We start from the raw sequence: 26,797 nt of genomic DNA, 5'->3' as shown, positions 1-26,797 counted from the left end.
CATCTGTTAATGTGGCTGGCTCACACTGGAGATGTTTTTAGTTGTGGGTAGTCAGAGGAAAACCCAGAGATAGCAACTATTTGTAAATACAAAAAGCTAGAAATATATTTTTATGTACTCTCTACTGGGAATAGTTGAATAAGATAGTTCAATGGAATGCAGTATCATCATGTCATAAGGAACAATGGATATAAAGAATTCAGATACATGGGAAAACACATGAAGTTGATACTGAAGAAAACAGAACAGTGAAGACAGTGATATACATTAAAAGGTAACTGCATTCATAATGGCCAATGCTGATTCTAGATGGATTAGAGATGTGTTAAACAGTAATTAAAAACTGAATATTATTGTATTTAAGGACTGATGAATATGAGAAATTCAGAGGCTTGGGGAAAAAGATCTATACAAACTGATTCAGAGAGAGAAAAAAGGGACTGGGGCAGCTAGGTGGTTCAGTGGATACAGTACTGGCCCTGGAGTCAGGAGGACCTGAGTTCAAATTCAGCCTCAAATACTGATTGGCCAAGTGACCACAGGCAAGTCACTTAAACATGATTGCCTCCAAAAAAAGTAAAGAAAAATAAAAGCAGACCAGAAGAATACTATACACAATAATCACAATCTGGTAAAAAAAAAAAAGCCGTTGAATTCAACTTAAATGAGAGGACTGTAGATGCCAAACATGATCTACTTGGTCAGACACGTTGACTGGTTGATTTTGCTGAAATGGTTTCTTTTATTATAGGAGAGCAAGGTATATTTGGGAAATGATTATAACGCAAAAACTTCCCCCAATAACTCAAACACATTAATATTTCTTTTTTTTAAATGGTAAATTGCAAGGGTGGAAAATTAAGTTGCATGTGCTTCATGTCAGTCCTAAGCAAGTCATTTTGTTTAACTTTGTCACAAGAAGATACAAGGGGGATGGTGGTGACTGGTTTTAAGGACGTGACTGAGTGTCATCAAGATGAAAGGGAGCAGCAGCCTTTCTTGCTTTCTTTTAGTTTTATTGATGCCTTTGTTTTAATATCATCCTTCATTTTCCAATGTACCTTAGACCTATCCAGTATTCTTTCCCTGATAATGAGGATTTTTAAAAAATCAAAACAAACCATTTCAGCAAAATCAGCCCAGGACATCAACAGCATATGTATATACATTCTACACTAATCATTTGCTCCTAATCATTTCAACAAAATGAAGATGGCAACATCTCTTTCTTTTTGGGGAACATTCTTTTAACTCATCTTCACAGCTTGTTTCTCATTATCTTAAAGAACAATAAAGCAAAGTAACAGGGATATTATTTTTAATGCATGAGATGCTCACATTTAATAGCCCAGGTTCCAGGTATGCCAAGATCTTTCCAGGTGCTGTTCAAGTATTACCTTTCAGAAAGACCCCCACCCACCCATAAACTATTACAATCTGTATGGTGTGGTGCCTTCAGCCTTGAGCCTACCACATAAATGGCATTTGATTTTATGTCTTACATTAGTCGTCGTTATAGGGCTATAAATGCTACCTCTCCATCTAGGCTGAAGGCATCTATATGGGCAAGTACTTGTTTGTGTGTCCAGGTATGCACAAGTGTGATCTTCCTTTGGTGCTAGGATCATGTGTGAAAAAGGGAAAATATGATCAAGGAAGCTGTGTCTTGCTGCTTTGGGGAGCGGAGCATTCTCCATGTGGAGGGGTTCTGGAGTTCCCTAGTCTCACCAGCTTTTTCTCCAGGTTCCTTCTCATTCTTCCCTTGTACAGCCACCTCTGATCACTCACCTGTGAGGCTGCAGGGGAAGGCACTTACCATAGAATCAGTCATGAACACCTTGGTTCTCCCACAGTGAATTGGGCCGGGAGCTGGCCTGGCCTCTGGGTGGTTTCCGAGAGCAGCTGCTGCCTGAGCTGTTGGGGGCAGAGTCAGAAGAACATCCCTGACTAGGGACTGCAGCATGGTGTCTTCTGCAGGTGTTGGCTGCTGTCCTGAAGACCAAGAGACAGAGGCTTACATTAGCCCACCAGGTCCAACAGATATCAAGGCTCCACGCTTGTCCACAAGGTTAACAGGCTTTGGGGAGGACTCCCAGGGCCATGGGAACCTTCCGTCGATGTCATATTTTCTGACCAGAAAGGGCAGCTAGGTGAGGATCTGGAGAGAGCCTGGCCACTCCAAGCGAGTCTCTCCAGCCCCAGCTCTCTGCAGACATTCTGCTGACCTCATTCCTTGGTAGTCTACCCCAGGTACCTGGCAACTTCCAGCCACGATCATGTTCTCTCTTTCAAGTGTTTGGATGCTGGCTCAAGACTGCCACTACCTAATTAGACAGGGACATCTTACCCAAGTGCCCCAGCCAACTCAGCTGAGTCCTGGGGCCAAGAGCATTGTGGCTTACACATCACACAACTGGAACAGGAGCTGAGTGGGCTTATTATTCTGCCCTTGCAACTCCCCCACCCTCTGCATAAACTAGAAGATGGATTCACTAGAAATGACAGCACTTTTAGGAGGCCTGATGGGCCTCATTCACCCAAGACTGACTCAGACAGAGACAGAGAGTTAATTACCTGATCAGTCTGACCGCACTTAACACCATCGCCTCTTTGGAGACGGATTGGCAAAGGGAGAAGCTGTGGAGGAGAGGCAGAGGCGGCAGCAGGGAGATCCTTTAAAACTAATGGCCAGAATGTGGTTTTGGCAAGAGAGACAGGACAGGAAGGCAGACTATGGAGAAAGGGGGGGGGGGGAGGCAAGGAGAAACACAAACCTCTGAGAGATGACAAGAGAAAAGCCTTAGTTTTGTGACATAAATCCCTAGCAAAAAGAGAGCTCCAACAATCTCACAAGAGTCACTCTGCTCCCTACAGGGGTAAGGAACATAACACTCCATCATTTCCCACCCTGATAGGATGCTGGCTCCAGGGTCTCAGGGTCCGGCAGAGACTCAAATGGGATATGGTTCCAGTTTCCCCAGTGCTCACCTGAGTGTTCCTTTGTGGGCAAAGAGCTGGGCAATCTGGAGGAGGCTCTAAGCTGGGACTTTCTCAGCAGGCCATACCGGTCAAGGAAGCTTTGAAAAGAGACCCTGAGAATCAAAGAGAAACATGCCAGTCATTTTGTTGAATTCCTGATTATTGAGAATTTCTTCGATAACCCTATAAGCATTCAAGAGGACTAGCTGAGGAAGAGATTTTGTAAGCAAAACCAAATACTTCTGGGGCTGCTGGGGGCTCCTGTAGGAAATGGGAAGCTCTGAGACCTGGACTGTTCAAGGTCTGTCTCCCCTTACAATGTGCCCACAACCCTCACTCTGGCACAGAAAGAAGTGACAATTTCTGCTCTTAGCAAGGATGCCAACTAGATTGCAGTTCAGTGGCCTGTGGGTGATCCCAGCTACCCTTAGTTCACTTGACCAGGGGCTTCCCCCTCCCTGCCTGTCCTCTCCTTCTCTCTGAGCTGCCCTGGATTCCCAGGGTTGTATACCTCAGCAATACCCCTCCTAATCCTGAAAATTGCCACAAATTTCTCAACAGAGTTCAAGTAAGGATTTAAATTTTAGGTGGGGCTTAAGATTCATGTGGGATTGGAGTCATTTTTTAACTCTTCTCCCCCTCATTCCCCCCACCCCCACATCCAAATCAACTGCCAAGTCTGCGTGACTCCCCTTCCCAACATCCTTGTCATCCACCTGACCAGCACCCTAGTTCAGGCCCCTATCTCTTCTCTTCTCTTCTCTTCTCTCTCTATTGCAGTAGCTTCCTAACTGGTCTCCCTGCTTCGAACTTTTTCCCTTTTCAATCCATCCCAGAGCTGCCAAAATAACACTAGGAGGGGCCAATCATGGGATTAGGATGTTTGACCTAGGGTTTACAATCGGCCCCTTCAGGCACTGTGTAACCTGCTGGGGTGGGGAGAGAACACATCCCCCCTCAGCTCAATCTCCTTTCAGCCCATCATGGACTTGATTCCCATATATCTCTCCTTCAGCCATTATGGCTGGATACCTCCTTGCTGGCCTTGTATATAGGGAGAAATTCCCATTCTTAACAAACCCAGGAACCCCAACAGGTGGGCTATGACAGGTGAATCAGGCAACTCAAGCAACCTTCCCCAATTTTTTAGTGGGACTGTGGCTCATAGGATGAGTAGGCATGGATAAATTTTGATTTGAATCTTAGAGTTTATTATATAATCTTTCTCCCAAAACTTGCCCTCTTACTAATTTCACTATTTTTTTTTTAAGTGGTACCACCTCTCTTACAGTATGCTAGGCTCTCAGCCTCCTTCATCCTTGGGGTCTCACTCACCAATACTCTCTTAGCGCCCAAGATCTAATGGCCTCAGAATTGGTCTTTTGGCAGCCTCCGACTTTTGGCATTCCCCTTTCCTCCAGGCTACTCTCTTCTCCCTTGACTAATATTGCACTTTTCTAGGTGGATCTATTGATCTTTGTAAGGCATCTTTTTCTAAGCACAGCAGGTATCTGTTGGAGCTTACCTGACAGGAAAGCCAGCAGCACTGATGTGAACTGTCTCCACAATGCCACAGGCTTCAAGCTGACTCAGGACCTGCAAAGGATAAGTCAGATGGGGAGGGGAGAGGAGGAGGGGAAAGTGGGGAAGGGGGAGGAGAGGAGGAAAGAGGAAAGAGAAGCGGAGGAAGGAGGAAAAGAGGAAAAAGGAGAGGAGGAAGGAGGAAAAGAGGAAAGAGGAGAGGAGGAAGGAGGAAAAGAATAAAGAGGAAAGGAGGAAGGAGGAAAAGAGTAAAGAGGAGAGGAGGAAGGAGGGCGTCCCAACAGTCACCTCTTGGGCCTGGAACTTCTGGGCATGGCCTTGGCTGTTGGGCTTGATGCATCGAATGTAGTGGGGGGTGGTGTCGTGTAGGACTTGCATGAGCTGCTCCAGGGAGTTCTGTGGAGGTACCAGGGAGGACCAGGCTGGGCAGAGCACCAGCAGCTGCCCTCATTTTCCTCTTGCTTACTGGAAACTTCTCTGTGCTCACTGTCCTAGAGGTAGCTTGAGCCAATCTTCCAAAGGACTGCTAAGCATAGTCCAAAGGAGCAATCCATGGGTAGTAAAGAGCCTATTCCAGGGATGCTTCAGCACAAGCCAACTCCCTGCCCTGGACAACTGGTGCCCCCCTCCAATTGCTCCCCCAGCAAGACTCAGTGGGTAGAACAGATTGACAGCACTCCTTACAAGTGTCACAGTTGTCTGTCATCCCTCCTATGGGAGGGATCTTCTCTTCCCTTCTCTCCCTGACTCCCACCCAATCCCAGCCAGTGGCCAGGACACCCCCCCCCCCCCAGGGCTCCACACATTAAACAACTGGCGGGTTCTCCTGGGGCACTGGGAAGGCAGGGTACTTACCAGACCCACCTACCTTGAACTTGGAGACCACAGTAACCACAGGGGCTCTGCTCTGGCCCAAAAGGTCATTTGACTCCTTTTCTTGGGAAGGGAATAGTTTCTGGAGCAGAGAGTCTTGGGAACGCTGCAGGAGCTGAGTCAGTTCCAGGGGAACAGGATCCTATGGGGGCAAAACAAGGAATAGATGACCAAGGATTACCCTCCCCTACCCTGTGAACAGAGCTAGGGAATCATAGGGACCTCAGGAGCCATCTAATCCAAGCCCAGGAAACTGAGGCCCAGAGAGATTTAAAGCAAGTAACCACTAGAAGAAATCCAAAGATCCTGCAGGAACTAAATCCAGGTTTGCCAAGATTACTTGGAGGGCTTGTAGGGACCAGGAGATAAGTCAGTGAGCAGACTTCTGGAGAGTAACATCCTCCTCCTGTGCCATCTGGAGAGACACTGCCGCCTTCCCCTCTAGTCAATCTCCCAATTATCCTCTGCTTTTTTGACCACTCTTTTCTCCTCCCTACTCCTACAACCTTCCTTTTAAGTTTTGTCTTCTAGACTTCTTTTAGCATATACGTTGTTTGAGAGCAGGCACTCGCCCCCCCCCCCCCCCCCCCCCCCCCCCGCTTTGCTTATATTAATATTCCCAATACTCAGCAGGTGCTGGCACAAAGGAAGCACTTTATTTGACAAACTGTTACTTTCCCAAGTTACTAAATTTCTAGCTGCCTAAAAATACCACCCCCATGCCCTGGCCTATTCTTTATCTAAAACTTACCTTCATTTTGTGTTCTGCTCCTTCCAACATTCTGGCTCTCACAGGCCCTCATTTCCTGCTCTCCAGTTCTCCCCCTCCTTGACACTGATCTTGGAGGGGGGCCTGCCTCCCATTACTTCTTCCAGAATCTCCCTGTGCCACCTACCCTCACTCAGCAGCCTCTCCACCCAATCAGTAGTGACTACTGCCTATAGCTTGCTTCTCAAGAAGTCTGATACCTATCTCTCCTGCCCCAGTCCTACCCTAATACTAGGGCAAGTTCACATTCACACAGATGTGCTCTTCAACTCCCCCAAATCCCAATTCCTCAAACTCCTCAGTTTAGTCTCAAGACCTATTCCTTCAGGCCATGTCAGCCACACTCATAGGGACGGTTGTAGATTATTATCACTTACCAGAATTCTATTTTTAATGATCAAAATTCCAAAATGCTTTTTATCTGACCATAACCTATCATTCCACCTCTCCCTATATATCCTCCCCCTTCCTAAAAGCCTATTCTTCAACCTCACTTGTTTTTCCAATCCCTCCATCCCAACATCTACTTCCTGAGCCATCACCCCTCCCAGTCACATGGTTAACCAGCTGGACTCTACATCATCCTCTAATCTTGAATACTTTGTCCAACTGCTGATTGTGTTTTCTCCAAATCCACTGCTACTCATGTGCTGTCGAATAGAGCTGGAAGAAGATACACAGTCATGCTAACTGAGTATACAATAAATTCATATCCCAGCTTCAGTGCAACAAGGAAGTCCTTTTATTTCTCCTGACTTATGAGTTCTTTGCTCACTCCCCATGTAAAATGAATCCTATCAATGTATACCATGGAAACAATGTAAAGATTGGCATATTGCCTTCTGTGGAGGGTGAGGGGAGGGAAGTAAGATTAGGGGAAAAATTGTGAAACTCAAAATAAACAAAATCTTTAAGTATAAATGAAAAAAAAAAAGAAAGAAAAATGAATCCTAATCTCTCTTCCTCAAGCCTGTCTCACCTTCTTACTCTACTTTCCCAGTAGAGGACTCTGCCTCTTACTTTACTGAAGAAATGGGAGATCCTTTGATGGAATATGGGCTTCTTTCTTTCCCTTTTCATCTCAAAATTCTTTGCCATCGATATTCTTTGAGGATCTTCAATGTGTGCTCTCACCTTTCTTTAGATTACACTCTCATTTACTTACCTTCTCTTCTCTTACTCCCTCAACCACTTGTAACTTAATTTTCAACTTTACTATAACTGTTTTCTCCAAAGATACTAATGATTTCTTCTTGCTAAGTCTGGTGATGCTTTCTCTTTCTCTTTTTTTTAATCCCTTGCTTCATTTCTTCCTGCCCTCCCAGGATTAACTATGATTCAGATATGAAGATTCTCAGATTTATATACTGAGTTCCAGTCCTAAGTCACGTATAGGATAGTCACTCATTTGCTTATAGGACATTCCATATTGGATGTCCCATACACATCTCAAATTCAACATATTTGAAGTAAAACCCATCTGTATTTCATGGAGCCCTCTTTGATTTTCCCCCTATGTCTGCTGAGGACACTCATCCTTCCAGGGTGTGCAAACTTCACTCCTCACTCCACTTATCTAATCAGTTGCCAAATCTTATCATTTTGACCTCCACAATATCTCTTGAATCTATCCCTTTTTTAATCCACTATTCTAGTTCGCCCCTCACATAGTATTAAGATCCTCACCTAAGGGCAGGTCTTGCCATACCACTCTCCAATTCAGTAAACTGCAGTGGCTTCCTATTGCTTCTAAGATTAAACATACTTTCCTCTATCTTTTCAAGACCTTCACAACCTGGCCCCAATCTCTATTTCTAGTCCTATTAGACATTATTTCCTTTCTTGGACCCTGAACTAAACTGTCCTTCATATTGTTCCTCAAATGCAACATTCCTATTTTCAGCTCCATACCTTTCCAGGCTGGCACCACTCTCTTCTCTCCTCCACCCCTGAGAAATCCTGGCTACTTCCAAGACTCAATTCAAGCACCATTGTCTTCATGAGGCCTTTCCTGACCCTTCCAAAAGTAACCCGTACCTCTCTTTATGTGTACACATTATGATCCTGGATTGAATGTAAGCTCCAGAGCCCAGGGCAGTGTCTGGCACTGAACAGGTTTGATAAATGCTCACTAACTATACCACCGATTCAATTCTAGGGCCCATATTTTAGGAAAAATGTTGACAAACTGGAGAACAATCAGAGTAGGCTAATCAGAGAATGGACCAGATGAAGAATGAAGGGTGAAGAGAAGATCTGGATGGGGATGAGAAAGTTCTCCCTAAGTATCTGAAAGGCTGCCACCCCAGTGGCACATTAAATATGTCCTGGTTGGCCCCAGAGGACAGGACCAAGGGGAGGGGTAGAACCTATGGGGAATTAGAACAGGTTGCTCCATGTTAAGGAGGCTGGATGACCACCCTTTAGGGATTTGGTAGAACAGGCCTATGGATGGCCTCTGTGAAAAGTCCTATATAAAGGTTCCTCTATAGTGATCCCCATCAACAATCCAGAGGTGAGCCCACAGCCCATGGCTTCTGAGATCTTGCTGCAGGATGCACCCTGTCTGGAGGAGAGGGCAGAGCATCCAGTCTCCTGCAGAGAAAGAGCTGTTCCCTCCCCTCCCAACTGCCCTCTCTGTCCTGGGTCCCAAGGATCCTGGTTCCCCTTGCTGTTTGCTGACCTTATTTTTCTCCACCATTCCCTCGATCTGATACTGCACAGGGCCAGCATAGTGGGCAATGATAAAGTTGGGGACCTTGCTGAGCTTGTTTCGGCTCAGGCTGACATTGCCAGACAGGGCGTTCTCAATTCGGGTCTGGAGCTGGATGGCGTTGGACAGCCTATTGAGCCGACACTCCTGCACACAAAGGGTCAGAGTCAGTGAGGAAGACGATGAAGACAATGTATAAATTTACATTGTACCCTTTATTACCCTTCCTTCCTTCTCTGCCCCCTTCCCTTCCTTCCTTCATCTTTCTCTCTTGGAAGGGCAGCAGGTCATGGGCCAACCTCACTGCACTGACAGGCCACAAAGCTCCCACTTTCTCAGATGCAGACACTACAACCTGAACTTCCTTTGGTGTCCACTCAGTTCAAAAGATCTGCCAGTTCAGCGACCACACCACCCCCCTCCCCTTCTCACCTCATTTATGAGGGAGCAGATACTGATGGGGCTCCCTTCAATCAGGTCCAGACAGGTCTGGTTGTCCTGGTAGCTGATGAAGGACCACTCTAGGCCCTCAGCAGCATATTCCTCCTGATGCAATAGAAAAACAGGGTTGGGAGCAAGTATGGGGAAGGGAGCACAGCAACCTGAGCTCCTGGATGTGCTGCCCATCCTGTGCTCCTGTGATAGGAAGCCAGCAGCTTGGAAAGAGACCCTGCTTTGTTAGCAGAAGACTGAAGCCAGGATCACAGCCCCAGGCCAGCCACCCTCCCTGTGCCACTCCCCCAATCCCTGCCTACAACTCTGTGCCCACTCTACAGCCTGGGCACCCCTCTGCCCACAGCTCCATACTTGCTGGGCCCTCAGGTAGTGAGCTACAAAGTGCTGCTGCAGTTTCTCATTGGCGTAGTTAATGCAAAGCTGCTCCAAATTGTTGTTGGGGAAGCATTCAAACCCGTACACATCCAGGAGCCCTGGGGTAAAGAAGGAAGCCCCAGCAAGGGGTGGGGAGAAAGCACATAGTTACTGTAAAGGGTGAGGGTGAGCTGTCTCCCAGGAGACCCAACCTGCTGCCAGACTCCAGCCAGAGACCAACACCTGAAGCCAAGTGTCCCGAGGGTTGCCTGCTGGCATGAGCCTGGCATGATGGCTATCAAGAGTCAGTGTGAGCACTCCCAGGGGGGGACCTTAGCTCTCTGCCTGCCAGGGCAGACATCTGACACCCATGCTTCTTTCTAGGGTGTTTACTTCCAAGCTCCCATTCTGCCACTGAAGAATGCCCCCAAAATCAGGGCTATTGTAGGGTTCTTAACCTTTTTTTTTAAATTTTGGACCCCTTTAATAAAAGGAATAATATTTTAGATGCATAAAATAAAATACACAGGAAAACAAAAGAAACTAATCATATTGAAATACAGTTTCAAAGGTGTGGAGAGTGAAAAGAGGCCTGTATCTGGAGCCAATGCACTCAGCAACTTCTGTAAAATAAACAGGCTGGTCCAGATGACCCAAGGGTCCCTGCCAGCCCCAAACCTATGTTCCTATGATGAGGAGACAGCCTTGGAATCATTTGATGGCTCCGACCAGCCCCCACCCCACTCTCCTTCAAGGAACTGTATCCTACCTATAATATATGTACATTAACTAGCAAAAATGAACTGAGGGGAGCATAACTTGGGAAAATCAAGGAGGGCCACTTGAAGGAGGTGGTCCAAAAAACTTTAAAGAGTATTTCAAGTATTTCAAAAAGCGGGGACACAAGGGAAGGCAAAAGCATGAAGCAGGACAATGTAAAGTCATTCATAGGAAGCATGTGAAGGGAACAGTGTATAATCAGCTTAGAAAGAGACTGGAGTCAGATTGGGAAGGGTTTTAAGTGCTGAGCAAACCTTGCATTTTTGTATTTTAAAAGATGTTTTGTATTCTAAAAGCAGTAGGGAGTCATTGAAGCCTCCTGAGTCCCAGAGAGTCACGGTCAGACCTTGGCTTTCTCCCACTTTGTTAAGTGTGTGGGAGACTGACCAGACAGACTAATGAGGAGGACTAAACGAGGGTGGTTGGGGCAGAGTGGAGAGAAGGGGACAGTGGCAAGAGATACCATAGAACTGAAGAAAGTAGGAGGCAGGGACAAGGAGAGGAAACTGTTCATTGACTCTTGGAGAGAGGAGGCACCCTTGCCTTTCTGGAAGCTGTGAAGAGCAGAGTTAGGTGGACTGCAGACCCAGGCTGTCAAAGCTCTTCATCACCTAGACTCATACCACCTTCCATGTATTCTATGACATGGCTGACAGCACTCCATCTCTCACTGCCACACCTTTGCAAAGGCTGTTCCTCCACTGAAGATGCCCTCTCCTCCTCAATTTCACCTCTTAGCTGCAAGATTCCAATCAGACCCCACATTGTACAGAAGGCCTTTCCTAGTCTGCTCAATTGCTTGTGCCTCCCCGAGATTAACTTTCATCTTCTCCACGTAGGCCTTGAATACACCTTGTTTTTCATGTTGTTTCCCCTGGTAGGATGGGAGCTCCCTGAGGGCAGAGACATTTGCTTTTGCCTTTCTTTCATATCCTTAGCACTTAACACAGGGCTTGGCACAAGAATAAGCCTAAGCTTACTAAATGCTAGTGGATAGAGCTAATCTAGTCTAAACCCTTCCTTATGCCAAAGGGAAAACTGGGGAAGTGACTTGCCTGCCCAGGGTCACTTACGGAGTTTGGTGACCTGGCCATCTGGGACAGAACCTGAGCTTCCTGACTGTGGTCAGTGCTTTTTCCAGGTTTCCAGGTCCCTCAGGAGGTCCCTGGGATAGGGAGGACCCTAGGAAAGAGAGGTCCCTAGGGCAGCCAAGTCAGAGAAGAGAGGAGGCAGAACAACACTAACAATACCTACCGATGAAAGTGGTCCAGGTGGAAGGCTCTGCACAGATGCTCCCATTGATGACTGACACCAACCAGTCAAACAACCTGTGGAGGGGAATGATGTGAGCTGGGGCAGGGGCCCAGGGAAGGGTGCACTCTGGGCAGGAGCAGTGCTTCTGGGTCTCCTCAGGGTCTGCACAACTGCAGCAAGCCCAGAGATGGGGGTGGGCTGGTCCACTCACCTGGCATAGGTGACTTTGGCCAGGCAGTCTCTCCTAGTCTCACATTCAGGCTGGGAGCAGGGCTTCCTGAAGACCTGCTGCTGCTTTCCAGCTGTGATTGTTCGGATTCGGAGCGTCTCCAGCAGCTCCTCCTTAGGGATCCGGAGCAGAGAGGCTGCTGTCATCACAAAACCTGGTTTGTGGACCATAGCTCTGATTAACTTCAGGCCAGATTGTGGGTCTGTGAGGGTGGCAAAGCCCCAGGCCCCGGTTGGATGGGCAGGTCCTGGAGGAGTTGGGGGAAGGAGCTCGGATTTCCCTTGCAGTTCCCTGAGGGAGGGAGGGCCTGGAGGGCCCACCCCAGCCATGATTAGACATCGCCACCCCCACTTCTCACTCTGGCAGACAGGGTAGAGGTGGAAGGGTTGGAGAAGATGCTCTCAGGATTCATTAGCAATGAACATCCAATAGACAGGTTTCAAATGACACCTCTCTCCCCATCCTTTTTTTCCCCAGATTCAATACTGCTCCCCTAAGATGGTCTCCCTTTTCCCCTCCCTGCCTGCCCTGGCTCCATGTCAGACATGTCCTATCTCACTGGCATGCAAGCTCAGCTCTTGGAGATAACCCTGAGTTCTCAGGGTCCCCAGGCAGGGGCTATGAGCTCCTTCCCCTCTTACATTTAGCATCTTCCTGAGGCTGGCAAACCTGGGATTCATCCTCTGAGTCATCAAAGTGGATATTCCCAAGATGTAGCAACCCTGATAAGATCTGTAGGAATAGCAGAAGAGAGAGTTCAAGTTCACAGGGGATCTTGATGCTACCTAGTGCTTCCTGGAGATCAAGCAAAGCCCTAGGCTCACCTCCAGAAGTTTTTGTGCACTTGCACCCCCATTTTACCACTCAATGCTGGACAATATGGGGACCTTATGACATCTGGCTTGTGGGGGGGGGTGAAGAAAGAGCTTGATGCCTCCTTGCTTGAGGGATTACAGGGCAGGCTGGCTGATAGAGCTGCTTCTGTTTGGTCAAGCCTCAGATGAGGCTTTTTTAATTTCACTGCTGGGGAGCCTGTCATTCCCTTCCCCTCCTCATCACCACTGTCTGTGCCTTATTTCTGTAGAGATGCAGATAGAAAGAGCTTGATAGCTATAGTGAAACCTTGCTTTCTAGATAGATGCCTTAATGCTTTCAATAAACTTAAGTGTGACAACCTTGTCACACTTAGGTAAGACACCTAGAATAAAAATCAGCTTCAGCTTCCCCAGGTCTAAGCACCTCAGAAGCATGATACTCTAAAGCTACTCAAGGACCAATCACCTCTAGTGAGTTTTTTGAAAAACAATTCAGAGGACATACCGCCTCTGTCCTAGGACCAGCACTGGACCCTAATCACTAATGGCCTGGACCTGAGGCCTCTGCCTGCTCCTGAGTCTCAGTCTTTTATACTGGACCAGCAGTAACTAGACCCTCTAGATTAGCTGGACTCCTGCCTAGCCCTGGGCTGTGGCTACCTGTACTCAGGCAGCTCTGTTCATTTCAATGATTGTTCAGCAATATTTACTAGCTGACTGAGAAGCAGCAAGAGGGGTTCTGTACCCACTGGCTGGACCCAAGGCATTGGCAGAAGCCTCATCTCAGCCACCACACATCAAGAAAACAGACCATCATCTCCCTGGATACCAATCATCTCAGCTCACTGGGTGATCCTACCACCTCAAGAGGGGATAAGTTCCAGGCACCATGTTGGGAAGGGAGGTGTTTCCAACTGTAAAATGTCCTGTCGGGGCGGCTAGGTGGAACAGGGGATAAAGCACCGGCCCTGGAGTCAGGAGTACCTGGGTTCAAATCTGGTCTCAGACACTTACTAATTACCTAGCTGTGTGGCCTTGTGAGCAATCCACTTAACTCCATTTGCCTTGCAAAAAAAAAAAAAACAACAAAAAACAAAAACCCTAAAAAAAAAAAATCTCCTGTCCAGGGGGTATCTAATCTCCTTCCCCAATTAAATGACATTTTTCACTCCCCTAACCTTAAAGATGTTATTCTGCGTTGAGTGGTCAATGCCCAGGTGTAGCATTGCATCTCTGGTTACTTCAAAACAGTCCTCTGGAAATAAAACAAAACATTCATATCAGACATGGACTTCAACTACATTCAACCAGAATCAGTCCAACTCCTCTGGGACTCCTGCGTCTCAGATTCAAGGAGGCAGGGGGACAAGGACTGATCCAGATGCTAAACTGCCCATCAAGTCTGGGTATACTGGGCTCAGGTCAGAAGTACAGAGCTCTCCCTACCTTCCAAGGTCCTCTCAGAATTGGGCAGCCAATGGAAAGTTGCTCCCTGGGGCAGATGCCACTCTAACCTTTCACTAGAACTGGCTCCTTTGGTAATCTGGGGGACCAGAAATATGCCAATGAACCCCACAGACCAGGCTCTGTGGGTATAAAGCTGAACACCATGTCTTGTATTCATTGTGGGCAGGGCACTGTTAGACAATGAAGGATAAAAAAGAAAATGACAGCTCCTAATATCACATAGGGACACATGGTAAGCAATAGCTTGATAAATAATCTGAGACTAATTCATATTCTGACTCCATGGTCATGCTTCAGCTGGCATTTCCCCCATTCCCAGACATTTTCTGTCTTTTTTTCCCCTTTCCATCTGTCTCCAAATGCAAAAGTTTTCCTTACATCATGAGCCTAATCCTGATGGTCAAATATAAAGAATCCTCTAATTGTAAAGTGAAATTTAATGTCAGTTATCATTATTATTAAATAATTATCAAATAAGTTAATTCTTTGCAGATGTATATACAAGTGTTAGGGAGAATAGAACAAAAGGGGCCAGAACCTGTAGGAATCTGCCTAGGAAAAAATGAAATATGAAAATATAAAATATATAAAAAAAGAGGTGACTTGAAATGGGAAGGGGAAGTGCAGCAGGTCCCTTAAGAGCTATAAAAATTTGACAGCTGTAAAGTACATGAAAAAGAGCAGCAATCCTTATAGCTCCCGGACAAGACTCTAGAAGCCAGTGCTGGACACAGACCTGATAGAAGATATGAAAATTCCTTTCCAGTGGGGCCTGGTAGGCAACTCGAGTTTTCTCCAGGAGATACGTCTGGACAGAAGCCCCAGTCATTTGCTGAGCTCTAGGAATAGAAGGTGGATATATGGAAGCAAAACCCAGGGACTGCTAGCCCCTACATGGGCTGACCATGATCCCCAAGCCTGTGGATGAGATGGGAGTGTAATGCTAGGACTGGGGGAAGCAAAGTAAACAGTCCCCACTCCTCAAAGTGCTGCCTGTCAAAAGGGTGTGTGTAAGGAGGGTCACTTCTCCAGTGTGAACTCAGAAATGCAGACACTCTAATGCTCTCTATGACCCAGGACTGATTCCTCTACATTTCTACTGAAGGCCTGAGGCCTCAGCATCCGAAGGGTGACCAGGTCACACAGTACCTTACAGAAGCCATAAAGTACAGAACTGGGGTCCAGTGCTAAGGGGGCTGGGGCTGGGGGACCAGAGCAAATAACGGCAGAAAGAGGAGCTTGTGAGCAAGCAAGGTCCTGGAAGGAGAAACTGCTGGGCCTTTTGTCCTTCAGACTGCCACCCTCCTGTCCAAGCCAGACTGCTTTGTTCTGACCATCTATAGTCATGGAGGCTAGCCCTTGACTTTCTTAGTGGTTCCTGGAGCATCTCTCCTTAGGTTCTCTGATCCCAGCTCTCTGCCCAAGGGTGACCTGCAGTGTGGCCCAGGACACAGGCTTTACCTGTGTGGGATCCCAGGACCTGTTTCTACCTGTTCAGCTGGAGCTGGATGTATTTCCCGAAACGACTGCTGTTGCTATTGCGGAGTGTACAAGCATTCCCTACAAAAGGAAAGTCACTGATATTCTCTTGTCCCTTAGTCATGGATCCTGTCCACCAGGCCTTGCTCCCCTTTCCTCTCAGCCTTCCTTCTAGCTACCACATCCCAAGATGAAGTCAGTGGGCAGGTCCTTTCAGCCCCCTGTCAAGGCTCCCAGTTGGAGAGAGCTTCTCTCTAGTCAGAAAGGACAGGTCTGGAGTAAAGGAAGGCAGGTTACAAAAAGAGATTCAGACTAGATAAAAGTGAGGACTTCCTGACCAGTTGCAATGGACCACTGGGGTGATGGAATGGACAGGAGAGGGGCAAGAAGGTTCCTCTTTCTGAGGTGGGGGGAAGTCTTTAAATACAGGACTGGTTCAAGAATAATTGTGGTTTGCCTCCCAAAGAACTCTCCAGTTTCATCCTCAAGGTCCTTTTCTAGACCTGTAGTGCCATCATCAGACATCATCAACTACAGTGTTATCATTGTGCTTGTTGTTTGTCTAAGCTGAAGGAGCATGGGAACAGGCTCCAGAGTCCTACAGACTAGAGAAAGGCCATGTCCCCAGCCAGCTGAGGAGGGCCTGATGGTGCTTACCAAAAGCCTCCATGACCGGATTAGAATCCAGGACTCTCTTTTCAATTCTCTCCACTGTCTCATGACTCTCTTGAGAGGCAGAGGAATTGGCGACAGTGGCATAGAACTTCATCAGACACCGAGATGTCCAAGTCTGCAGAGGAAGACAGCTTGGTGGTGATCAAGTCCAAGACCCTCCCTAGATCCTGTCGTGGGTCCATCAGTTAACCATCATTATTAATCACTTGCTATGGGCTCAGGTAAGGCAGTAAGAGATGGGAATAAAAAGAAAAGTAAATCCACTGTCCATGAACTCAAAGAACACATGTTCCTAATAGACCATGAGGTGCATACAACATGTCTAAGGAGAGTTGATAGAGGGCACCAGTGGCTGGGGTGGGGGGAACTGAAATCAGAAACACAAGAGTCCACAGGCAAGGCCCACCAGCAACCCTGGGCTCTGGAAAGCCCTCTTCAAGTCACAGAAGCTCTACAGGTCTGTTTTTTTCAGTCAGGAAGGTAGGTCTACCCTGCCCATTTCTCAGGAATGTAGGAAGGGTGTGGATACCAAATGAGATCACAGACTGAAAGGGAAATTTTAAAAGTCAAATTTCTCTGGTAAGGAAAGTAGCCCAGGTGAGGAGAAGGAAGCAGGTGGCGTCACCTGGTGGGGCCTCTGGGGCAGGCCCGCTCTAACTGGTTGTGCCACTCCCAACTTTCAGCCTTGTGAAATCTTTTTTTTACAGGAGGCAGCTCTGCCCGTTCTGCAGGCCAGTCCTTCCTATAACCTTGGAATCAGACTGGGAGGAGGGGACCCAACCAGTCCCCAAGGACACAACAGAATGCTAGTGCCAAAAAGTGTTCAAAGGTCATCTCGGTCATCCCTGGTATTGTACAGGTGAGGAGACTGAAACCCAGTGCCATAAGTCACATACCTAGTGAAGATACCGAGCTCTCTGACCTTCACTTCTTTCTGGGGCAGCTGGGAGCCTGGGCCTGGAGTCAGCTTCAGACACTTCCTAGCTGTGTGACCCTAAGTAACTTGCCTCACTTCTGTTTGTCTCAGTTTCCTCAACTGTAAAATGCCTCCCAGGTTATCTATCACGAGGCACACAGTGGGCATTTGACAAATGCTTCTTCCCTCCCTTGTCTGCCTCTCCTCCTAGAGGGCTCACTGAATTGAGAAAGCAGCCAGAGACTGCAATCCAAGAGGATTGGAGCTGCCTCTCTGGACAGGGGGTCTCTTACCTTTCCAGCTCCACTCTCCCCACTAACGATGATGGACTGGTTGACGGGTTCCAACAAGCTCTTGACATTCCTGTACGTTTGCTCACCCACGCAGAAGATGTGAGGTTTTAATTTCTGAAATACCCAAGTAAGCCAACCTATTAAGGAGCACTCCGAGCAACTATCTTCTGAGCTAAGGGATCTGCTGGGTGACCCCTGAGATGGGGAAGCTACTTAGCTGAGAAGCATGCCACTGTCCTGTCTCCCCAGACCTGCCCATTACTACTTCCACTTCCTCAGCCTTCTACCCCTGAGGGGCAAGCCTGACCTAAACCACATTTCTCCAGCTCTTCATATACCAGTTTAATGACTACTTCTGAGTTCTCTACCTCCCCTCTATGGGCTGTGTTGGCCTGGAGACTGTCAGCTCCTCTAGAACAAGGGACCCCACTTGTCTTTCTCTAAGCAGAGGGGTGAAGGCGTGAGTAGAGCTTGCCTGGAGTTGAGGTGCTAGGTGGTAGTCCCTCATCAGCTTTGGACAATAGAGGTAAGGGACAGGCTTGAAGGGGTTCACAGCCACCAGAGTGCAGCCAGCATTGGTGTAGAAGATGTCCACTTGGTACCTCTCCTGCAGACACCTCAGGACTGAGATAGATGCACCGTTAACTAAAGGAGCCAGAGTGCCCGAGCAGCGAGCACATGCATGTACACTCACAACCAAATACACAGAGCTCCAAGCCATCCTCCCCTTCCACAATTAGTCAAATGCCATTTTATACACTCTTTCCTGCTGATTCAGCTCAGATGCAATTAAAATGAAGCATGCCTAGGAATGGCCCCAGCCCTGGGAGCTCTTTACTGGGAGCTCCCCAAGCTGGCCTTGGGCCAGGATGAGTTTGGAAGATAAGCCTCCTACCTCATCAGAGGTTTATCCCTACCTGTTGCTGGAGTCACAGGGTTCACCTTCGTGAGGTCGTCCAGCTCAGTCAATCGGATCTCACTTCCCAAGAAGATCTGAAGATCTTCCCTGAGAGAATCACTGCCATAGGGGAGGGAGCTTGCTTCTTGCCCACTGACCTGGGAAGCAGAAGGGAGATGGGCACTCAGTCTTTGCCTTTCCTTTCATTAATGGGGAAAAGCTGAAGGCATTGTTAAAAGGCTTTGATTAGCTCACATTCTTGTATGTGAAGACCTTGCAAAAAAACAGGCAGACCATAACCACTATTTGTGTCTGGGGGTCTTTCAGTCTTCTGTTTGTAAGTGGGGCTGGATGGCAAACAGAGCAGAGAGAACAAGAGAAGGGAAATAACCAAGGGAGGGCAAGTACAAAATCTGAAATGGTTATAAACTAAAATCCATGTTCCCCCTCCAAGGTTTTCCTAAAAAAAATTGTTTGGTTTAATCATAACCTCCCCACCTTGTTGCTGGGGTCCTAAAATTAGCCCAGCAAGTCTCCTTCTCTGACCCTGTCTCATGGAGGGAGATCTCAGCTCAGGGGGTCATAGATTGTTCTCCACTCTCTCCCATCTGGTCACTCTATGTTCTCATCTTTTCCCTCCTGCAATCAATCTCAGCTATACCAGTTTATACCATTCCTTTTCTCTTCACTTCATCTTGGACCTCAGGAGTGAAAAAGAAGGCAATAACTTGCTTTCCCGAAATGACATTTAGTAGAAAGATGGAGAACACCAAATTTGGCATGCCCCCCCCACCCCCAACCTCCTGGATCCCTTTCAAGATACAAGTGTCTGTAAAGAATTGGAAATGGGAGGTTTGCTCATCAATTGGAGAATAGCTGAACAAATTATGGTACATGATTGTTATGGGGTACTATTGTTCTATAAGAAAGCATGAGTGGTTGGACTCTAGGGAAGCATAGAATGAATTACAGGAACTGATGCTGAAACAACAGAACACTGAACACATTAACAGCAACATTATAAGCTGATCAACTATGATGAATGCAGCTCCTCTAAGCAGTCAGAGAGCTAGGACAATTCTGGGAGACCTGTTAAGGACAAGGTTATCCATATCCATATGGGAAAAATAAAAGTCAGAGAATCTGAATGAATAATATAATCACTTTTTAAAATTCTCTCTTATGTTTTTCCTTCCAATCCCATGGTTTTATTTCTTTTTCCTTAGTTCTAATTCCTCATACTCAAAATGACTAATATGTAAACATGTTAAACACAAATGTTCAGGTACAATGTTCACTAGACTGCTGCAGAGGGGAGAGGAGTGGGAGAAAATTGTGTAACATAAATATGCAAGTGAAGGAATGCTGAAAAACTTTCTTAACATGTAATTGAAAAAATAAAATATCAACCAAAAAAAAGACGCTGGCATCAACCTCTCACCTAAGGCCTTTCCAACTACCACTCTTCCTGTTTCCCCTTCTCCCTAAAAACCCAAAAGGTTATTTTGTAATTTTAAAAATCTATGAGGGGTGGCTAGGTGGCGCAGTGGATAAAGCACCAGCCTTGGAGTCAGGAGTACCTGGGTTCAAATCCGATCTCAGACACTTAATGATTACCTAGCTGTGTGGCCTTGGGCAAGCCACTTAACCCCACTGCCTTGCAAAAGAAAAAAAAAAGACAGGGAAAAATCTATCCCCATAAGGCTTCTTCCCAGTAGAATGTAAGCCCCTTGAGGGCAGGCCCTGCTTTCCTTCTTGCCTTTGTATCTCCAGAGCCTAGCAGAGTGCCTGCCCCAGAAAGGTGCTCTAGAAAAGCCTGTGGAATTGAAATGATTAGGAAGAAGATATTCAGCTCCAAAGACAATATTCAAAGTCAAAAGGAGTTTGGGTTATGACATCAATAAAGTTGAGGGTTGCCCAGCTGCCTTATGCCCCTAAATTCAAGACAATAAAAGGCTCCCCAGAGATGAACAGTGATGTTTACAAGGTACCTGGCTGCAGAGAGAGCATGGACAAGTGACTTGCTGGGATCCACCTAAGGAGGACAGTCAGTCTAGAGATGACTGTTAGTGACATGGGGAAAGGGTTCAACCAATTACCTGCGGGCCCCTCTGTTTTGACAGACTATTTTCAGATACTCTTTTTATAATGTTTCTTTCCCCCAGAACTGGTCCAGTTGCACAGACCGTTCCCAGTCCAGCTGACCTGTCACAGCTCAAGGAGCTGAGGAGGATGCTGCCTATCTGTTCTCCTCTTTCTCTCCACATGGTACTTCTGAGGGAGTACCGGTAGGGCTGGTAGGGAGAGAGTCACCCTGAAACAGAGCAGGGGAACTTCATGGCTCCCAGCAGACAATGCTGGCCTTGTTTCCTGGCCTGGGATAGTTCCTATTCTGAAAGGGGTGGAGCCATACACATATTGGCCAGACCATCAACCAAGCTGAGTCCTTTCTAAGGAATAAGATATGCAATCTCTGGAATGAACCTGAACTTCAATGCTGAACTTTCTGGAGACCAGACACACCAGTACTGTCTTTTTTTCTGGATATGCAGCCTTACTGAAAAAAAAAAAAAAGGACCTGCCAACTCACTGAGATAATCCTTTCACCTCTCCAGAATGGAAGTAGTCTCAAATGCCCACCCCAGCCATACTTTAATCTCCTAGACAGTTGCTTCATTTCTGGAGCTAAAAATCAGAAGGTGCCTCTGTTCCTGAAAAGGATTTAGCAATCTACTTCTCTATGGTTTCCAGAATCATCCTAGTAACTTTCTGAAGTTGATCCCCAGGATCACCACACCTCCTCTGTATTAGAGAGAAAGCTTCTCAAGAGCAGGGATGGTCTCATTTTTTCTTATTTGTATCCCTAAACTTACAACAAGTTTGTAATAAATGCTCATTCATTCATTCATTATGGCCCACTCTCAATGAAAACCAACTCACTTCAGAGCATCATGAAGGAATTTAGCAAGTACATCAATCACCAAAAGAAACGATAAAAATAATGGGAATAATCAACCCCAAACAGTCCTTTTGCCTCTCTATCTGTGAAGAAGGTCATCTGGGTAGCTATGGGTATACAGAAATTCCGGCTCCAGATCTTAAGGAACCTTGACCACATTGCAGGGTGGGTGCTGATCTGTCTGCACCTGTGGGTGCTGCTTCTGGGATCTTACCCCACCCCAGTCCTGAACCAACCACAGTAAAGTCACCATCTCTACTGCTCTGCAGAACTCTCTACAAAGTGTCTCCAATACCCTCCTTAACTGCTAAATTCAATGACCTTGTTTCAGACCTTTTTCACCCTGTAACTCTTTGGACCAGCACAGAACATTACATGGGATCATTCTCCTTGCAAATTTTCTCAGACACCCACCACTCTTTTTGATGTTACTTTTTTGTGTCTTTACTTCATAGGGCAGCTCCTCAAAATTCTGTCTTCAGGAAATCTCCTTTATGTCCATGGCATTAACTACCAATTTTGGGGGGGTAGCACCTCAAATCTGTAACTCCAGCCCTAACCAACCCTTCCCCAGTCCCCTTCTCTCTTTTTATCTCAATCAGTCAAACCTGAACTTTCCAACTGCCTCCTGGGTCGTGTCTATCCAGATTATCCACTGGTATCATACCCCATGTTCCAAACATTAATTTTCTTCAAAATTTGCTCTTCTCTCATCTTCCTATTTATATCAGTGACATAACCATTTTGTTCCAAACCTTGGGTATTTTTGATCTTCTCTGTCATTATCTAGGTCAAATTAGTTGCAAAGGCAAACTGATTCTACCTATATAATACTTAACTACTGCTCCTGATTGCTTTATTCTTTTTTCAAGTACCATGTATCACAATAACTTCTTAAAAGTTATTGTTGTTCATTTTTTTCCACATAGAGTTAGTTCCTAATATTCATTTTTGTCAAATTTTCTCTATCCCGCTTTCCCTCCCCACTCCCTAGGCAGTAATCTAAGTTATACTTGAACAATCAAGTTAAACATGTTCCCATACTAGTCTTGCTGTAAAAGAAGAACCAGAACAAAAGGAAAAAAGCATAAGAAAAAACAATTTTTTTTTAAAAAAAGTGAAAATCGTATGCTTTGATCTGCATTCAGACTCCATAATCTTCTCTGGGTGTGGATGGCATTTTCCATCACGATTTCTAGAACTGTCTTTGATCATTGTATTGTTGAGAAGAGCAAAACCTACAGTGGTTGATCATCACAGAATGTTGCTGTTACTGAGTACAATGTTCTCCTGGTTCTGCTCATTTCATCAGATGTTCATGTAAGTCTTTGTAGGTTTTTCTGAAATCATCCTACTCATCATTTCTTATTGTACAATACTATTCTATTACAATTGTGAATTCTTTCAGGGTGAAGACTATTGTTTTTTTGTCCTTATAGTCTCAGAAACAGGCACAGTGCCTGGAAAACAGTAGATAAGTGATTGTTTACTTGAATTATTGAATTAAAACCATGGTGGAATGGGGTGAGGGACTCTTTGTTTAAAAGGGAGGAGAAAGGGGAAAGGTTTAATTATTGGTTTTTTTTTCAATTATCAAGCATTTTTTTCCCTTCCTCTCTCCCTCTGCCCCGCCCCCCCAAGGAAAAATCTTTGTAACAAATATGCATAGTTAAGTAAAGCTAGTTCCTAAGTTGGTCACATCTATAAATGTGTCTCATTCTGCACCCTGAGTTCCTTCCCATCTCTCTGGAGTAGGTTTCATCATAGGTTCCCTGAAATCATGGCTGATCATTGTATTGATGAAAATGCTGTTAATTATACAAATTGTTCTCCTGATTCTGCTCACTCCATTGTTTCAATTTTCACAAATATTCCCAGGCTTTTGTGAAACCTTTGATCATTTATTATAGCACAATAGATATTCCATTATATTCATGTTCAGATATTCTCCAGTTGCTCAACATCCCTTAGTTTCTAGTTCTGTCCCTACAAATAGAATTGAACCTATTTGTTTCTCATATAGTCCTGTTCCTTTTTGCTGATCTCTCTGAAATATTTTGTCTACAATTCTTCAAAATCTCTCTCTCTCTTGTTGTTGGGCTTTGTTGGTAATATATTGAAATAGGAATGATTTATGTGGATGTGTTTTATATCCTGTAATTTTGCTAGAATTGTTTCAAATAGTTTTTTTTTGTTAGTTCTCTAGGATTCTCCCAAGTATTTCATCAAATCTGCAAAAAAGTGAGTTTTTCTACCTCACTGCCTATTCTAGTTCCTTTAATTTCTTTTTCTTCTCTAATTATTATAGACACCATTTCTAGTGCAATATTGAATTGAGGTGATAACATGCATCCTTGTTTCACCCCAATCTTATTGGGAATGCTTCTAGCTTATTCCCATTACATATAATACTTGCTGTTAGTTGGCTTATCATTTTAAGGAAAATTCCATTTATTCCTATGCTCTATAGTGTTTTTTTTTTTAAATAGGAATGTTGCATTTTGTCAAAAGCTTTTTCAGTATTTATTGAGATAATTATGTGATTTATGTTAGGTTTGTTACTGATATGGTCAAATATGCTGATTCTTTTCCTAACACTGAACCAGTCCTGCATTCTGGGCATAAATCCTACCAATTTCCTTGCTAATATTTTATCTAAAGTTTTTGCATCAATATTCATTAGGGAAATTGGTCTATCACTTTGTTTCTTGATTTTGGTTCTTCCTGGTTTAGGTATCAGCACATTTGTATCATAAAAAGAATTTGGTAGGTCGCTTCCTTGGCCTATTTTTCCAAATAGTTTATACAATATTGAAATTGTTCTTTAAAAGTTTGGTAGACTTCATTTGTAAATCCATCTTGCCCTAGAGATTTTTTTCTCAGGGAGTTCACTGATAGCTTGTTCAATTTGTTTTTCTAAAATGGAGTTAAGTATTTAATTTCCTCTTGTTAATCTGGGTAATTTACATTTTTAAAAATATTCATTTAACTTAGATTGTTAGATTTAGTGGCATACAGTTAGGCAAAACAGCTCTGAATTACTACTTTAATTTTCTCCTCATTTTTGATTTTCTTCTTTCTTTTTAAAATTAACTAAGTTTATCTATTTTGTTGGTTTTTCATAAAACCAACTCAATTTTATTGATCAGTTTAACAATTTTTTTACTTTCAATTTTATTAAGCTATCGTTTGATTTTTTAGGATTTCTAATTTGGTTAAATGGGAATTTTTAATTTGTTTTCTTTTTCTTAATTTTAATTTAATTTTTAAAATTTGTTCTTTTTCTGATGTTTTTATCCTTTATTATTGAAGACCATGCAGTCAAGGGAAGTGATGCCATGACAAGCATGTGAAATAGATTTGTGAGAGGGTGCTATGCTAAGTCACCAGCCTTATTTTCTCCTCCAAAGCCATCTGGGTCTAGTGGCCAGATTTGAATCAGGACAACTGGAGATGGCCCTGGATGCAAGGTAATAAGGCTTAAGTGACTTGCCCAAGGTCACACAATTAGTGTCAGTGTCTGAGGTAACTCTCATCTTCCTGACTCCAAGGCCAGTGCTTTATCCACTACACCACCTAGCTACAGGTCCAAAAAACCCTCCTTTTCTATTTTATTTATGAAGCAAATTATATATTCATCTAAGAGATACAAAAATTCCCCTAAGAATTGCTTTGACTATATTTCAAATTTTGGTAAATTGTCTCCAATCATTGTCTTGGATGAAATTATTGTTTCTAAGATTTGTTGTTTGATCCACTCATTCATTAGAATTAGGTCAGTTAATTTCCAACTAATTTTTAAAAAAAATTTATTTAGAACAATGGGATTAAAGTCACACAGCTAAGCAATTATTAAGTGCCTGAGGCCACATGTGAATTCAGGTTCTCCTAACTCCAGGGCCAATGCTCTATCCACTGCACCACCTAGCTCTCCAATTTTCAATTAATTTTTAGTCAATCTTTCCCTAGTCTTTTATGTGTAATTTTTATCGCATCATGATTCAAGAAGGATGTATTTAATATTTCTCCCCTTTTGCATGTGATCATGAGGTTTTTATGCCATAGTACATGATCAATTTTTGTGTAGGTGCAATGCATTATTGAAAAAATATATATTCCTTTCTATGCCCATTCAAATTTCTCTAGATGTCTATCATAGCTAACATTTTTAAAATTCTATTCCTATAGAACTTCTTTCTTATATTGTAGTTAGTTATCTAATTCTGAGAAGGGGAGGTTGAGGTCCCCTATTAGGATTGTTTTGCTGTCAATTCCTTTCTGTAGCTTTACTTATCTTCTCTTCTAAGACTCTAGATGCTATACCACTCGTGCATATATGTTTAGTACTGCTATTATTTTTTGGTACCTTTTAGCAAGATGTAATTTCTTTCCTTATCTCTTTAGATCTAGTTTTACTTTTGCTTTGAGTTTAAGGACTGCTACTACTGCTTTTTTTTTAAATTTTAGTTGAAGCATAGTATATTCTGTTCCAGTCTTTTTAAGTCTGTATATATCTCTTGTTTCTAATGTTTCTTTTATCAACATATTGTAGGAGTGTGGGTTTTAATCCATTTCATTTTATGGGAGAATTCATCCCATTCACATTCAGCTATGGTTATTAACTATTTCCCACCATTCTATTTTTCCCACATACACTTTTCTATCTCCTTTCACTCTGTCCCCCTCATCAGTGTTTTGCTTTTGATCACTACCTCTCTCAATATGCCCTCCCTTCTATCACCCTCACTTTTTTGCTGTCCCCTTTCTCCCCCCCCCGCCCCCCCCATTTATCAACCTCTCTTTGCCCTTTCTCCTCCAGTACTTCCTCATGGGATAAGATAAGTTTCTAAACCCAATTAAGTATATAGTATTCCCTCTTTCCAAATCCTATGACATGGGGTGGCTAGGTGGCATAGTGGATAAAGCACTGGCCTTGGAGTCAGGAGTACCTGGGTTCAAATCTGGTCTCAGACACTTAATAATTACCTAGCCGTGTGGCCTTGGGCAAGCCACTTAACATCATTTGCCTTGCAAAAAAAAACCTTAAAAAAAAGGAAAAAGAAAAAAGAAACAAATCCTATGACAGTAATATTCAATAAAGGCTCACCCCCCCCTTCATCCCCTCTATAAATAGGTCCTTTGTGTTTCTTCATGAGATGCAATTTACCTTTCACGCCTTCTCCTCATATAATCCTTTATTATGCCTTTTTTTAAAAATTATCACTTCAAAATCAACTTATACCCACCCTCTAAATACATTCCAATTGTTTTAAGAGAAATATAGTTCTCAAGAGTTACAATTATCTTCCTGTGTTGGAATTTATATAGTTTAATCTTAACATGTTT

General features: G+C 44.5%; 2 protein-coding genes across 12 annotated transcripts in view; one reads left to right on the top strand and one right to left on the bottom strand.

Annotated features, from left to right (window-relative positions):
- Window positions 1–26,797, top strand: part of LOC141513565 (gametogenetin-binding protein 2) — a 169,480-nt gene that overhangs the window by 99,655 nt on the left and 43,028 nt on the right. The gene's annotated exons all lie outside the window — the stretch shown is intronic.
- MYO19 (myosin XIX) overlaps window positions 1–26,797 on the bottom strand; it is a 47,010-nt gene that overhangs the window by 4,139 nt on the left and 16,074 nt on the right. For 3 of the 11 annotated variants that reach the window (XM_074223529.1, XM_074223528.1, XM_074223530.1), the window contains exons 3-21: window positions 18,512–18,650; window positions 18,070–18,218; window positions 17,595–17,708; window positions 16,368–16,500; window positions 15,722–15,791; window positions 14,968–15,070; window positions 14,211–14,307; window positions 13,943–14,019; window positions 12,591–12,681; window positions 11,932–12,103; window positions 11,721–11,794; window positions 9,684–9,805; window positions 9,309–9,422; window positions 8,847–9,023; window positions 5,390–5,536; window positions 4,810–4,917; window positions 4,505–4,575; window positions 2,989–3,092; window positions 1,817–1,992 (exon numbers count right to left, since the gene is read on the bottom strand). In XM_074223529.1, the coding sequence (XP_074079630.1) occupies window positions 1,817–1,992; window positions 2,989–3,092; window positions 4,505–4,575; window positions 4,810–4,917; window positions 5,390–5,536; window positions 8,847–9,023; window positions 9,309–9,422; window positions 9,684–9,805; window positions 11,721–11,794; window positions 11,932–12,103; window positions 12,591–12,681; window positions 13,943–14,019; window positions 14,211–14,307; window positions 14,968–15,070; window positions 15,722–15,791; window positions 16,368–16,500; window positions 17,595–17,708; window positions 18,070–18,218; window positions 18,512–18,650 (2,238 nt within the window). Of the gene's footprint in view, window positions 1–1,816; window positions 2,732–2,988; window positions 3,093–4,504; window positions 4,576–4,809; window positions 4,918–5,389; window positions 5,537–8,846; window positions 9,024–9,308; window positions 9,423–9,683; window positions 11,360–11,720; window positions 11,795–11,931; window positions 12,104–12,590; window positions 12,682–13,942; window positions 14,020–14,210; window positions 14,308–14,967; window positions 15,071–15,721; window positions 15,792–16,367; window positions 16,501–17,594; window positions 17,709–18,069; window positions 18,219–18,511; window positions 18,651–26,797 lie in introns of those variants that run through there. The other 8 variants (XR_012475824.1, XM_074223532.1, XM_074223531.1 and 5 more) reach the window with 8 other exon arrangements.

The sequence above is a fragment of the Macrotis lagotis genome, chromosome 2, assembly GCF_037893015.1.
Source record: "Macrotis lagotis isolate mMagLag1 chromosome 2, bilby.v1.9.chrom.fasta, whole genome shotgun sequence".
NCBI lineage: Eukaryota > Metazoa > Chordata > Mammalia > Peramelemorphia > Peramelidae > Macrotis > Macrotis lagotis.
This window is presented reverse-complemented; position numbering and strand designations above follow the sequence as displayed.